The sequence below is a fragment of the Gigantopelta aegis genome, chromosome 3 (genome assembly GCF_016097555.1).
Source record: "Gigantopelta aegis isolate Gae_Host chromosome 3, Gae_host_genome, whole genome shotgun sequence".
Classification (NCBI taxonomy): Eukaryota; Metazoa; Mollusca; class Gastropoda; order Neomphalida; family Peltospiridae; genus Gigantopelta; species Gigantopelta aegis.
Genome location: NC_054701.1, coordinates 70,101,815 through 70,118,571, shown reverse-complemented (window position 1 = coordinate 70,118,571; position 16,757 = coordinate 70,101,815). Strand labels below are relative to the sequence as shown.

At 36.1% G+C, this 16,757-nt stretch overlaps 1 protein-coding gene across 1 annotated transcript in view; it reads left to right on the top strand.

Annotated features, from left to right (window-relative positions):
• Positions 1-7,677: 7,677 nt before the first annotated feature.
• The window catches only part of LOC121368816 (protein unc-13 homolog D-like), a 58,584-nt gene continuing 49,504 nt past the window's right edge, over positions 7,678-16,757 (top strand). Inside the window, exon 1 of the mRNA XM_041493562.1 lies at positions 7,678-7,707. Coding sequence (XP_041349496.1) covers positions 7,678-7,707 — 30 coding nt within the window. The remainder of the gene's footprint in view (positions 7,708-16,757) is intronic.

Below are 16,757 nucleotides of genomic sequence, written 5' to 3'. Positions count from 1 at the left end.
TTGTGTGAATATTTTTTACAAGACTGACATGAGCAGGTTTTTAATTATAGTGACATGTAGTTAGGTACATTCCTCCACCTACAATCTGTAACCCAGTGATAAAGCACTCGCTTGTTGCACGGTCAGTTTAGGATTGATCCCTGTCGGCAGCCCCTTTGGGCTATTTCTCATTCCAGCTAATGCTCCACAACTGGTGTAACAAAGGCTGTGGTATGTACTATCCTGTCTGTGGGATGGTGCATATAAAAGATCCCTTGCTGCTAATAAAAAAGAATAGGTCATGAAGTGGCGACAGCGGGTTTCCTCTCTCTGTGTGTGGTCCTTAACCATATGACTGATGCCATATAACCGTAAAAATAAAATATGTTGAGTGCTTCATTGAATAAAACATTTCCTTCCTTCCTTCCACCTACAATCTGGACCCACCTAGATAAGACATGAACATTGTAGAGTTTACAGAATGTTAATGCCTGTCAATATTTACTACAGGATTTATGGATCATTCCCAATCATAACAACATGGCTATTTTGGGTCGCCAGTAGTAGGGAAGTATAGTACGTGGTTACAGGTACCATTAACAATGCTCGTTGGTAGGCACATTGGGCTATTTCTCGCTCCAGCCAGTGCCCCATGACTGGTATGTGCTGTCCTATCTATGGGATGGTGCATATAAAAGATCCCTTGTTGCTAATCGAAAAGAGTTGCCCATGAAGTGGCGACAGCAGGTTTCCTCCCTCAGTTTCTGTGTGGTCCTTAACCATATGTCCAACTCCATATAACCATAAATAAAATGCGTTGAGTGCATCGTTAAATAAAACATTTCCTTCCTTCCTTCCTTCCTTCCTTCCTTCCTTCCTTAACAATGCCAGATTTAACCACTAAACACTCTTCATTGTGGATAGATTAAGCCCATAACCAAAACTGGTAGGAGTGTGGTATGAACGGCTACATAAGACAAACACATTTTGTTTTTGGAGAGACAAGGTCTTGAATGTGGATGTGGACAACAAAGGAAGTTTAATGATTGGAGAATCTGGCAAATTGTCTAAAAATGAGATGAAAATCAAGGGAGAGAAAGAAACGGGGACAGTGGGATTTAAAAAAAAGGGGGGCATTATGTAGTTTACTACATACTGCTGTTAACAATTTTGAATTTGTTCCGTATTCCATCACCAAAATTCTATGACATATACACATAATTATGGGATATTTCCTGAGTTAAAATGTAGTGAATTTATCATATTATATTGAATTCGCTTGAATATATGTTCCACCACCACAATGATCAAAATTGATTGCTCCATAATCTATAACCTAACCTAAAACTGATTGCTTTGAGATGCACAAGTTAACTGCAAGTGCTGTAAATAAGTTTTAGTTGAAAAAAAAAAAAAAAAAAAAACCCATTAAAATTTATTTTAAAACCTGATTTTTGAGGATATGTAATAAACAGAATAATACATTTGTGTCAAATTAGAAACCATTTTGTCTTACAACTAAAAAGGTATCTAATGGCAACTCATTCTTTGTTTATACTTCTGTTTAAGTACACATTTTTGCTCTTCAGTAAAAGAAAACAGTGATTGCATTAGAAGAATGAACTACTTGAGTTGGTACATGTAAAACAATCGAACGACTTGTGCCTCACGACTGGTATAGTATACGGTGTGGTATGTACTGTTCTGTCTGTGGGAAAGTACAGATAAAAGATCCCCTGCTGGTGATGGAAAACAATGTAGTGGGTTTTATCAGTGTGACAGTGACCAAATATTTACATCCAGTAACCAATGATTATAATTATTAAATTGATGAGCTCCAGTGGTTTTTAAACAAAACAAATTTTAACTTTTAGAATCAGCAAATATTCGAATAGGGGCAGTTCTAGGATGTTATTATCAAAGAGGGGTGTGCTAAGAAGGCTGGTGTGTAGGGATTTTTAAATTATAATTTATATCTTTTGTTGAAATAGTGCATTTTTTTAGTAAGGTAGTGTAAAAGTAAGCTATGTAAACAAATTGGGGTGATCGCAGAATGTGTGCATCCCCATATTCTCATGAATCCAAGCTTGATGAATGTTTTATTAAAGGTATTACAACTGCCAGTGAGTTGATAATCCACAATGACAAATATACATTATAAAATTACACATTTTACCTCCTACCTTCCCCTCCTCCCTAAACAAAAACAAATAAACAAATAAAAAACAAACCCCCAACAAAAACAAACAAAAAACCCAACAAAAGAGCAGAACAAAAACAAAATCCCAAAACAACAACAACAAACAATAGATAAATAACCCCCACTAGACTGGAGCAAAATAAAGAATAAAATGTGCAATTATTAATGACATGTATATGATTTACGTAATTTTTCATATCTGCCAACTGAAATAAAAATTAAACATATTTTTGCTTTTACGATTTTATATATAAATATTATTGAAGATCTAGAGAAATATTGAGGTTGGACAACTAAGGTAACCTTTTGCCTACTGACATAGTTTGATCACACTTTACACCTAATATCACATGTTCAGCGTCAGAACTTTGTGTTAAAAGACTACAAATTGTACGTGTGGTTACTGTATGCATCAGTTTAGCAAAAACATTTTCAAAGGAGTTGATGTCCCCATACCGGCTCAGAAAAGACTACGTTCCAAAAAACTTTAACATTTACCCCAACAGTCATTTCACATACTAATTCTACAGGTCTGAAGGTAGAGATTTTATAAAAACTAAATTTAATTTAAAAAAAATTTTTTTATGAAAAACAAAATGCAGAGATAGGATGGAGGTGGTGGTAATGGATAATTACACATGATTTGTACCACTAAAGCAAATTAACAGTTACATTTACATATATCGGGTAATTTAAACCAGTTACAAAAAATGTGAAGCTAATTTCTAACACTTGCTGAAACTGGGAGTGGGGTGAGGGCTAATTACCCCACTTAAGACGTAGAACATTTATCATTTTTTGTTTTATGACATTACAATATTTTTTTAAAAGTGCTTTAGCATTTGCCCTAACAGTCATTTCACATACTGATTCAACAGGTCTGCAGGTAGAGATTTTATAAAAATTAAATTTTATTTAAAAAAAATATATATATATTAAAAAAAAGAAAAAAAAAAGAGATGAAATGGAGGTGGTGGTAACGGATAATTGCACATGTGGTCATTGCATCACTACAGCACATCAAAAATTACATTTACATACCGGGTAATGGGTAATCTGAACCAGATACAAAAAACATGAAGCTAATTTCGAACACTGCTATGGTTAAAATGTACCACCATCATTCCATCGGACAGACCAGTTTTATATACAGTTGAATCCCATTGGCTTGAACCCCGTCAGTGCTCGTGAAAGTGTTCGACCCATTGGGTAGTTCAACCTAACCATTCAGTCAACATTGTGTAAGTGTAACTGGACTTTGTATTTGATTCGAGCATTGTGGTGTAATCGACCCTTCCAAGTTCAACCATTTTCTTATGCTCATTGGTGAGATAGAGAAAAATACTTGAGTTTCCATTTGATACCATTTACCTTACAATGAGTTGTAAGATAAATGGTATCAAACAGACACGAATGTAGTATTCTATTTCTTATATACCTCAAAGCAATAAAAATGTAAACAATATTATGAACTAAATTATGTTTTTATAGAATGTAGCCTAACTGGGTCATGGTGTATGAATATACTTGGTTTTAAGCATACATACCACATCATAACCAAATCACTACTGAACTAACAGATCCATTTTCCTTAAAAAAATAGAGCACTCTAAAACATTTGCCAACCACTCGGAAAATGAAATTGATGAAAAACAAGCATTTTGATGTGGCGAAGCATTGTAATAATACAGCTAATTTTGAATTTGAATGACGTCAGTATTCCAAGGACGTCACTTTACATCTCCTTACAATAACACTAAACTGGGTCATGACCTCTCAGAAACGATCTCCAACATACGTATATGATTTTGATACACAACCGTGATCTCCTAAATGGGTGTGTAAGAAAACATCATTTGTTATTTGTGATATCACATGGCACTAACACACCCATGTATTAACAATTTAAAAGACATTTGCTAGGCTACTACTAGGTGATGACCTAACTATTCCATTCAATGAAATAAAAATGATGAGAATTGATTGCTCTGTGACATATAACTTAAAGGGGGGACAATTAAGGCATTTGGCCTGGTATGCATATTCAACGATATATAATGCACATTATTGCTTAAGTATAATCGTATAATTAATTAATAAAACCTAACGTGTCATGTCAGGAATTAGTCTTTGAACTGAAGAAACAAAACATACCTGATTTTTGTGAATGCATCGCAATGTTCTGTAATAATAGCCATCCCAGTAAGCCAGCAACAATAATATATAATTTTTCAATACAAAATAAACCACCATTGTCAAAGTGTTGAAATAACTGTATTATGTTTTGTACATAAATTAATCCATGTACTGAAATAATAATGGAGTGTTTTCTTGGTTAATTGGTCTTTTCTTTCTGTGGCCTGTACCTGTGGTTCCTGTTTGGCAGGTGTATATTTAGATGGTCCAGACACATTAAAAAGACGTGCCTCTTTTATTAAGATCACAGGGTATTGTGTGGTAACCGCACGGATACCCCTCCAATCATAATGGGCATTATCAGCCGCCCTGCTTTATTACTGTAAGTAATTCTGTAAAACCCTTGATTAAGTAGACTTTCCCATCTAAAATCACAAAACTGACCAATTACGTGGTCCCAAAGAAAAGTATCACTTGGGTATCATGAGTGGTCATTTTTGCTCGAACGTACCCTACCAATAGGCCTAATAATATGCATTTTTTCTTTGGATCTTTTAAAAAAGAAAAATACTATTTCATTCTATTGATGCAAATTGAAATATATTTAGTTAAATAGTTTATTACACTATCAAGTCATTTATGTTGTTTTACAAGTCGATCAGGTTGATGAAAGCGAAGGGCCTTGTCATAAATTAGAGTGTTTGTTTACACTGTGCATAGAGGAGATGGATGGAGCTGACATCACTTCGCCCCAAGCTATACCACCGGTTGTCACAAAAACGAAACAATATGGCTGCCCCCAGTTAGCAGGAATAATCATATTTTTTTTTATTGATTATAAAATTACGCGTTTTCATTTGTTAAAGTGTTGGTGGTCCGAGTATGCATCTTTCCAACACATAAGGCTCTTGCTTGAATTGACCCTACCTTTAACCTAAAACTGATTGCTCTGTGATGCACAAATTAATTGCAAGCACAATCATTGTAAATGATTTTTAGTTGAAAAATATATATAAATTTATTTTAATTAAACCAAATTTTTGAGGACATGTAATAAAACAGAATGCTACATGCATGTTCAATTAGATGTCATTTTATCCGGGATCGATCCCTGTCGGTGGGCCAGTTGGGCTATTTCTCATTCCAGCCAGTGCACCACAACTGGTGTATCAAAGGCTGTGGTATGTGCAATCCTGTCTGTGGGATGGTGCATATAAACGATTCCTTGCTACTAATGGAGAAATGTAGCAGGTTTCCTCGTTATGACTGTGTCAAAATGACCATATGTTTGACATCCAATAGCCGATGATTAACAAATCAATGTGCTCTAGTGGTGTCGTTAAACAAAACAAACTTTCCATTTTATCCAACAATTCATTATATGGTAAGATGAATGGTACTACATTTTTCCATTAGTAGCAAGGGATCTTTTATATGCACCATCCCAGAGACAGGATTGCACATACCACTGCCTTTGATATACCAGTCGTGGTGCATTGGCTGGAACAAGAAATAGCCCAATGGATTCACCAACGAGGATTGATCCCAGACTGACTGCACATCAGGAGAGAGCTACCACTGAGCTATGTCCTGCCCCTTAAGTTGGTAAAGTGATCATCTCAGGTGCTTGGTCGAAGGATCAAATCCCCTTAGTGGACCCATAGTCTGATTGTTGTTGGTTTTTGCATCACTGATCGTGCCCCATGACTCAGACTGGTATAGTAACGGTTGTGGTATGTACTGTCTTGTCTGGGAAAGTACAGATAAAAGATCCCCTACTGGTAATAGAAACATGTAGTGGGGATTTTCCCCTCCTGTCTCGGAGTTAGTCACTGGCAAAGTCAGAGCCCAAATCTAGCATGGGTGTGCCTGAAACTTTTGGATATGGGCACGTTAAATGAGTTCCCTGTTCTCTGTAGCAGGGGTTTTCTCTGTGTGACAGTGACCAAATATTTATATCCAGTAGCCAACGATTAATAAAACAATGAGCTCCAGTGGTGTTTTTAAACAAAACAAATTTTAACTTTTAGAATCAGCAGTGGGGGCAGTTCTAGGATATGATCAAGGAGAGATGTGCATGGAATGTTGGTGTGTGTGTGGGTTTTTTTTTTGGTGTTGTTTTTAATTACTTTTGTTGAAATAGTGCAATTTTGAGTATGATAGTGTAAAAGTAAGCTATGTAAACAAAATGGGGTGGTCGCAGAGTGTGTGTATCCCCACATTCTCATGAATCCAAACTTGATGAATGTTTTATTAAAGGTATTACAACTGCCAGTGAGTTGATAATCCACAATGACAAATATACATGATAAAATTACACTTTTTTACCTCCCAGCTTCCCCTCCATCCTAAAAAAAAACAAAAAAAAAAAAAAAAACCCCAAACCCCCAACAAAAATAAGCAAACAAAAAAACCCATCAAAAGAGCAAAACAAAAACAAAATGCCAAAACAACAACAAACAATAGATAAATAACCCCCACTAGACGAGCAAAATCCAGATAGTTCAAGAACATAGCTTTTAAATTAAAATCTTTTTCATATTTAAATTGAATGAATCTTTTTACAGTAAATTAAATTATTTGGAATGTATATAACCTAATATTTATAAAACTGCTACCAGTATGTACTAATAAAGAATAAAATGTGCAATTATTAACAACATGTATATGATTTACGTAATGTTTCATATCTGCCAACTGAAATAAAAATTAAACATATTTTAGTTTTTACGATTTTATATATAATATTATACATCTAGAGAAATATTGAGGTTGGACAACTAAGGTAACCTTTTGTCTACTGACGTAGTTTTATTTCACATTTCACACCTAATATCACATGTTCAGCGTCAGAACTTTGTGTTAAAAGACTACAAATTTACGTGTGGTTACTGTATGCATCAGTTTAGGAAAAATGTTTTCAAAGGTGTTGACGTCCCCATACCGGCTCAGAAAAGACTATGTTCCAAAAAACAAGTACAAAGTAAGAATATTATGCATATTGTCTGAATTTTTTCAGAATTTATTTGTACATCAAATTTAATATATTTTGTATGCATGTAGTTGTACTAATATAGAGAATAATACATGAGTGGCCATTAGATACCATTTATCTCAGAATGAATTGTTTTAAAATGTATCTAACGAGCGTAAGCGAGTTTGATACATTTTTAAACAATGAGTTGTGAGATAAATGGTATCTAACAGACACGAATGTATTATTCTATTTCTTACATATACTCAAAAACCAGGCTTTAAGCACATTTTAACATCTTTTTCGACTAAAAGTTATTTACAGCCGTTGCACTTGTAGCTAACTTGGCGTCACAGATCCATGATTGTCAGGTTAACTATATGTCATAATGTCCGTTCCCAGTCTGGAGCTCGATGCGGTAAGACATGTTTGTATCGCTTGTGCACACTGCACATGCTTTCGTGTGCTCGACTTGGGGATCCTTCATTTCGTTGTTTTTATCAGCGAAATGAAGTTTGGAACTGATTGAACGCTAGAATGCTTCTTGTTTCGACAGCCTGCAGCACCAGGTTGGATTCTTTTTTAGCGAGATTCCTTGACTCCACGTCATTTCTCCGGCTGTCTATGTCGACTTGTTTTTTTGTGACTCGTATGAAGGCCATTCTGCAGAACGCCACGGTTGTTCGCGTTTAGTCTCTACATGTTCGAGCCTGTCCTACTCTAAGAAGAAATAGGAAGCGGGGTCGGCCCCTACTACTCTTGTCTAGACTTTACTTTGCTTTATAGTGATACCATCTCATATCCTCTGGAATCGGGCCTGTCCGCACCACTATACCAACCCATGATGACTGGACTATACCCTAGTCTGATACTCTCTAGACGGATCCGGCTTCTCAAGGGCTGTATTTCAGCACAGCACTACACCTTCAACGTCTGATGACTGTCAATCTAGGGGTATTCTTGACGGGATGCAACCCATCTCGTCCCTTTAAGCTGTGCACCCAAACGGCCGTAACGATTGAGGCCATTCACATGGACATATAGATCGGATTTTAAACTTTTAGATCTGCGTTCAAAATTTGATGTCGAAATTACTTTCTTTTTTTAATATTATTAAATAGTCCAATCTCTCTTCTTTCTCTTATTTATTTTCGGACTGTCCTTCTAAAATGCTCCAAATTATATAAATATTCGGCCAAGCAGTCAATTCTTTTTATTTTTGGCTTGTAACTTTATTTTTCTCTTTTTTTTTTAATTCTATTAACTTTTTTTTACTAATTGCTGTTTTCAAAATTCTACCTTCCCACTCCCCCCATCCCGAGTCAGGCCAGCGATCTTATTGGAGGTCGGACTCTGGATGGGTGTGTTCGAAACCCTAGTGGTATATGAGTACGATAAAGTAGTTATCTATGTCACAATGTAATCGATTTCCATTGTATAGTTTTCATGGATATATGACAGTGGTGACCTGGTCGTCACCTAGGAGCAGCTACATTTAGTCTTATGTCTTGAAATTGTTAACACATACGTGTGTAAACAACCATATGTTATCAAAAATAACACACAGTGTTCTCACCAATGGTTGTGTATAAGAAGTATTAACACACTTAGAAATCCAAACAATTATGTTTATGTCTGTTTACAACTGGGGTAATTAAAAAGGCTAAGCAGAGCTTTGAAAAACAAAGCAAGACTAATTGACATATTAAAAAAAAAATATGATTCTTTGTTTTCTTTTCAAAAAGTAGGAATGTAGTAGCCAGTGATTATAATTATTAAATAGATGAGATCCAGTGGTGTTTTTAAACAAAACAAATTTTAACTTTTAGAATCAGCAAATATTCGAATAGGAGCAGTTCTAGGATATATTCAAGGAGAGATGTGCAATTAAGGAAATTTGGTGTGTGTGTGGGTTTTTTGGTGTTGTTTTTAATTACTTTTGTTGAAATATTGCATTTTTGAGTATGATAGTGTAAAATTAAGTTATGTAAACAAAATGGGGTGGTCGCAGAGTGTGTGCATCCCCATATTCTCATGAATCCAAGCTTGGTGAATGCTTTATTAAAGGTATTACAACAGCCAGTGAGTTGATTATCCACAATGACAAATATACATTATAAAATTAAACTTTTTTACCTACCAGCTTCCCCTCCACCCTAAACAAAAACAAATAAACAAATAAAAACACAAAAAAACAAAAACAAAAACAAGCAAAGAAAAAACCCAACAAAAGAGCAAAACAAAAACAAAATCTCAAAACAACAACAAACAATAGATAAATAACCCCCACTAGACTGGAGCAAAATCCAGATAGGTCAAGAACATATAGCTTTTAAATTAAAAAGTTTTTATATCATTTAAATTGAATGAATCTTTTTACAGTAAATTAAATTATTTTGAATGTATATTAAGCATAATATTAATAAACTTGCTACCAGTATGTACTAATAAAGAATAAAATGTGCAATTATTAATGCCATTTATATGATTTACGTAATGTTTCATATCTGCCAACTGAACTAAAAATTAAACATATTTTTGCTTTTATATATAATATTGTAGATCTAGAGAAATAATGAGGTTGGACAACTAAAGTAACCTGTTGCCTACTGACATAGTTTTATTTCACACTTCACACCTAATGACATAGCAAGATGAAATGCATGTGTTTGCCTTCTGTAAATGGGTTATTTTGGCAACAAGGGGTCGAAATAAAAGCCATTTTTCCTTCTTTGAGCCTTATATTTTGAGTTTGGGGATATGATTAATTAATGTCAAATAACCCCAAAAAAATAGCCAAACCTGTCTGATTTGGTCTTTTTTTTAATAATAAATAACTTTTCTATACCAAACAGTCATTTTCAAAATGGTACGGTGAGTGAGGGTATTATAAAATTCAAGATGGCCACCATTGCATGTTATTGGCTATAACTGCTTCTATATTAAACCTAGGATGATATGTTTTGTGTCTAGCCATAGGTTTTGGGGATCAAATAATCCATTTAAACCATGTACAAGGTTGGTTATGGTTTATGTGTTAGGAAATCCAAGATGGCCACCAATATGACTGTTTATTTATGTTTTGGATATAACTTCCTTCACATCAATTCTATGACAACTGTTCATTTTGGTGTAGTCATAGTTCTGTGGGGTCGGTGAATTTGTTTAAACTTTTAGCAAAGTTGGTTAGGAATTACATAATAAGAAATCCAAGATGACCACCAATATAGGTGTGAAATTATGGGCAATTCCACGAAAACATTAACCTCAGGGTGAAAATACAAAACATACTTTCTTATTGTGGTTTATTGTTATTTATCAAGGCCAAAGACCGCAAATAACTAGAACGTACTGCATAATTCATATATGTAAAGTGTTATTCATTGTTTCAGCTACTACACAGATCTGAGTGGCTGGGAAAAAATGCTACATTGCAAAAACTGTAGCTGTATCAACGTACATTAAAAAAACAACCTATCAGTAATTAAACCAAATTAGTGGTGTTAACAAGGGACTAAATATCAGTCTCCAAAACTGTATACACAGCTTTTCATTATAGTTTCATAGTTAGTCATACTCAATCTGATTAAAATTAGCTCTACTGGTCTACCAGTAGATCTAACAACATTGCGTGTACTCCCATGTCCAGGTGACATTTAATCTATAAATAAGAATTTAAATATCAACCAATTACACTTCACCTTCTATAACGTTATTCGGGAGCATACAAATTCTAAAAATATCGGGCTGGGACTATTTATGCAATAGGCGAACTTGTTGGTCTATTTCAACATTAAAAAACAGGGGAAAAGTGCAGTAATAAACTCTGGATTGTATACTACTATAAACAGATTTTCTGGCTATGCCATCACGGCTTCTTTTTTTTTTTGTCTTGAAACAAATTTTATATACAATTTTATATTGAAATTAGTTTCCGGCATACTTTGTAATTCACCCGAATCATTTCGTATACCCTCAGCATAATCCCGAATGTTTTAAAATTCTTTTCAAATCACTGGCATGATTTTGCAAGTAAGGATTTGATTGGTCGAATGAAAGGTCAACTAGACATGAGCTCCAATGGGGTGCTGTTAGATCCACAGGTAATATTAATTAACCAGTGGAGCTAATTTTAATTAGATTGAGTCATACTGTGCTAGGGTCTCTATGAGTACTCAAGTACTCGGGCATGGGCTGAGTCTAGCAAGACTCGATTCCGTTCACAGGACTCTAGTACCTGTGCAAGGAAGAGCACTTTTATTTAAAATTTATATTTTTAACGTAATTTTGCCCTATACTTGCAGCCGGTTACATTATAGTGCTATGAGAATGTGTGAAACGCAATACAATGGCATGATTTGGCATCCATGTTCAGCACTGGAATTAAGATGCATAATGCCATTTTACTTTATTCCTTAGTCTCATCGTCATCTAGTTTAAGTATCAGATACTCTGGTTTGGGTTGAGTTTGACCATCGAGTACTCGAGTCCAATATTTTGGACTCATGGATGCCCTATACTGTGCCTTTTTCAGGGGTGGTGGTACAAATGTCACTTGTGTTACTGTTACAGTACAAAAAGCTTTTGTTCGTGCACAAAGCGGAGAGAAAATTTGGTGCCAAGCTGGATTCTCTGTTGGCATCTGGTGAAGGCTTCTTGCACAAGAGATGAATTAAAAATTATAAACCTTTCCCACAAACCAAGGTAACACCCGTGACTTAATTGGTAACACACGTGACATCCTGTACAAAATGTATTTGTCTTGTTCAGATTTGTAATGTTATTTGTTTATCTAATTATAGTTCGATGTCAGGACTGTTTAAAATAGATGGAGTGGGGAGGATGTTCTCTCTTTTCTTTTCAAATGAATGGAAATTAAAAGACACAATGATGTCAAAATTAAACGATAATCCTGTTAATTTTGACACTTCATGAAACCCTGTATATACCCTGTATAACATATTTGCTGGATCTAGCATTGGCGGATAATATGCAAACTAAATGGTTGGGTGCGACTGATCGATGCTGCGTGAATTTTTATGGGCCTACGTGTATATCTGAAAAATCTGACCAAGTATTGTACATGTATGTTGCTTGGGAAAGGTGGGATCTAGCTCAGTTGGAATAGTAATTGCCTGAGGTTCTTTAGTCATAGGATCGTGGACCTATCTTCTGACTGGATTCCTCCCCCCCCCCCCCCCCCCACCTGTTGCTGTTGTCTTCCCTGTAGCAGATATTTCCATTTTAGATATTCCAGCCAATAAGGATGCATCCATCCTTAAACAGTTATCCATTAACTGATCTTGTTCTTGCCACAAATCATCAAGCTTTTATGCTCCAATGAAAACAAAATGTCACTGAAGACATTCTTTCCCCTTCAAAAGCACACAAAGGTGCATTCATCTGCAAATAAGACAGTGCAAATCACAGCACAGAGAAATATCTTTGGTCAGCTGCTGTGCTTCTCTAACATCAGTCTTGAAAAAGTATTGACATATCCTATGCGCCCAGTTCCATGGGCACTTGGCACACCTCCAGTTTCTAGTTCCTGGGACTTTCGGTGACCTAGCACAGACAGTTCCCTCTCTATTACTGAAATCAGCAAGGGTGGATTTTGTCACTAATACCTACCTCAAAGGTGCCATCAAAGCATCTGAATGAGCTCAAAGGGGATCATCAGAAACATTCTTGGTGAAAGGCCCATTGATGCTGGAGTTGGAAGAAAGGACACACACCAAACTGAAATACTTTGTCTGCTGTTTGTACGGGTGGCCAAAGTATAAAGATGTGGAGAAGCTTTGCCAGGATATATGCTGTAAAAAGTTCATGCAGCACATGAACAACCTCTCTCAGCTTCTGATGGGACAGACTTGAGCCTTCTCCCAATGTGCAGATCTTCCCTGAGACTGCACATAGAATGTGCCAAATATCACACACTAGTCTGGAAAACAGCAAATATTGCAAAACCAGACTTACCAAGTCCTGTTGAAAAAGGGTGCAAAGCAGCTCAGTCAGGACTGGAAATAGAATGGACACAGGGAAATATTCTTCCCACAGAACTGGTTGATATATTGTGTAAATGTGGTCATGAGGACGAATAGCTTGAGGAACATCCCATTGAACTTACCAGTGTAGTCGATGCTGTGCATGTGGATGGCTGTGATGGCATTAGCTTTGAGATTTAAAAGTATGTTGTCATGATCGCATCAAGAAGTAAAACCGTTTTTATGTAAATATGTAATAAACATTTATCTTGAAACTAGAGCTGGATCTTGAATTTCAGATTACGTAAAGCATTCCAACCTTCTAAATGGATATATGAATACCTTGGCCTCCAAAACCCATGACTAGTCACCTTGAATTTAATGTGAAGCACGTTATATCTAAAACATAAATTGTCAGCCATATTGGTGGTCATCTTGGATTTCCTATGATATAATCCCTAACCAACCTTGTAAATGTTTTAAATGAATTCATTGACCCCTGAAATCTGTGACTATGGCCATACACACCAAAATTAGCAGGTGACACAGGTTTAATGTAAACCAAGTTGTATCCAAAACAAATTGACAGCTGTAGTGGTGGCCATCTTGAATTTCCTATGATGTAATCCCTAGCCAGTCTAGAAAATGGTTTAAATAGGTTATTTGACCCCCCAAAACCTATGACAAGACATCAAATTTATCATTCTAGGTTTAATATGAAGGCATTTTATAGCCAATAACATGAAATGGTGGCCATCTTGGACGCCATATTGAATTGATTAAAATACAGGAAGATGACTTTGGTTTATCAGGCACATTCCAAAAAGGGACATCTGTTCCTATACAAGACAATAAAAAAACTAAATACAAACTTTCCAGGTTCTGTCATAGTCTGCCAGACTGTTAAGTATCACAATGCTTTAAGCCATTTGTCGTCCGTCCCCCCCCCCCCCCCCCCCCGTAACTTCTGAAATAACCCATTGCCAAAGGGCAAACACCTGAAAATCAGTGTCAAATTGAACAAGCTTTTAAATCCACAAATACTGGGGGGTGGGGGGTGGGGTGGGGTGGGGAAGGCAGGTCTGTGTGGTTACAGTATGCATCAGTTTATAATCACACAAGAAAAAGAAAGAAAGAAATGTTTTATTTAACGACGCACTCAACACATTTTATTTACGGTTATATGGCGTCAGACATATGGTTAAGGACCACACAAATTTTGAGAGGAAACCCGCTGTCGCCACTACATGGGCTACTCTTCCGATTAGCAGCAAGGGATCTTTTATTTGCGCTTCCCACAGGCAGGATAGCACAAACCATGGCCTTTGTTGAACCAGTTATGGATCATTGGTCGGTGCAAGTGGTTTACACCTACCCATTGACCCTTGCGGAGCACTCACTCGGGGTTTGGAGTCGGTATCTGGATTAAAAATCCCATGCCTCGACTTGGACTTCAACCCAGTACCTACCAGCCTGTAGACCGATGGCTTACCACGACGCTACCGAGGCCAGTAAATCACACAAGAACAACAACAGTGTACCTTTCATACATTTAATCTTTGGCATAAACAGGGGTACAGTTGTAGCTGATGTAAGAGTGTTACACAGGGATACATGTACAAGTCATACAACTGCACCCAATGCTTGAATATACATGTAAGTGTAAATAGGAGAATTATAGACATGATAATTAACTATAGTTATTGTTGAACTGCAAGATCAGTCACGTGAGTGACCTCAGCCGACAGTGTATTTAATGAACTGTAAAATCAGCCAGGAGTGACCTCAGTCAACAGTGTATAGTGATTTCCCTAGAAATTAGGCAAGGCATAGTAGACCAAACACTTTTGGGACATTTTCACCATTTTCGAGGCACTTGTTTTTCATTAAAAATACAATTTTTTAAAATTAAAATAAACATTAATGTAATTTATGTGCTTGCTTTAATAAATGAATGGCAAAAGATATAAAAGGCATATTTTATTAATTAATAATACCTTTTTGGATGTTTTATAAAGGCAATTTTAGAATTAATTACTGAAAAAGGCTTGTTTAATCTCAGGGCAGATGGAGCTGATTGAGGCAAGATGGTGCTAGGCTATTGAGGCATGGTTCTGCACCATGTTAAAACAAGCTAAGGAAAACACTAGTGTATTTAATGAACTGTAAGATTGGTCAGGAATGACCTCGGCTAACCATGTATTTGGGGGCGGGATGTGGCACAGTGCTCACTCGATGCGTGGTCGGTGTGGGATTGATCCCCGTCAGTGGGCCCATTGGGCTATTTCTCGTTTCAGCCAGTGCACCACGACTGGTATATCAAAGGCCATGGTATGTACTACCCTGTCTGTGGGATGGTGCATATAAAAGATCCCTTGCTGCTAATCGAAAAGAGTAGCCCATGAAGTGGTGACAGCGGGTTTCCTCCCTCAATATCTGTGTGGTCCTTAATCATATGTCCGACGCCATATAACCGTAAATAAAATGTGTTGAGTGCATCATTAAATAAAACATTTCCTTCCTTCCTTCCATATAACCATAAATAAAATGTGTTGAGTGTGTCGTTAAATAAAACATTTTTTTCTTTCCAACTGTGTATTTATAACGAACTGTAAGATCAGTGAGGAATGACCTCAGCCGAAAGTGTACTTGCTGAATTGCAAGATCAGTCAAGAGTGACGTCAGCGGACAGTGTGTTTTGTTAACTGTAAGATCGGTCCCAGAAGTGGCCTAGCCCACTGTATTAATGAACTGCAAGAGAAGTTGCTTTGGCAACCTAAACCTAACAAACAACACACACATACATGTATATATACATGTATATATAAGACCACAACATAAACTACCACTAAAATGTATCTGTACCACATATATAAGATGGAAGATATTCTGGGAGCAAGTGAAAGCTCTTTTACAGTGTTATTTATCATGGTAGATGTGGGGGGATGGTGGTGGTCAAAAACTTGGAAATACTCCTGTAAAATAGATGACCTTCACAGCACAGAATTCAAAGACAACTTGCCTTCTGGGAAGTACTCCCGATATGGGCATGGAATTCTTGCTCCTGACTGGTCAAGATTGTAAACAACCATGTAGACACTTATATTTATATCTGTATGTTACCTCTCCTAGAGAATCGTTTTTAAGTGGCGGCAGGCATTATCCTGTGTATTATAAACCTAATTTGAAGTAAACTTCAAACAATAATTTAGCACAAATGTTTTCAAAAGTGTTGACGACCCCTAACCGGCTCAGAAAAGAATATGTTCCAAAAAACAAGTACAAATTAAGAATATTATGCATATTGTTTGAATTTTTTTCAGAATGTATTTGTACATAAAATTTAATATATTTTGTATGCATGTAAATAGTTGTACTAATATAAATAGAGAATAATACATGATAAATACCAATTACTCCACTTAAGACCCAAGAACATTTATCTTTGTTTGTTTCATGACATAAACAAAACAAAAAAGTGCTC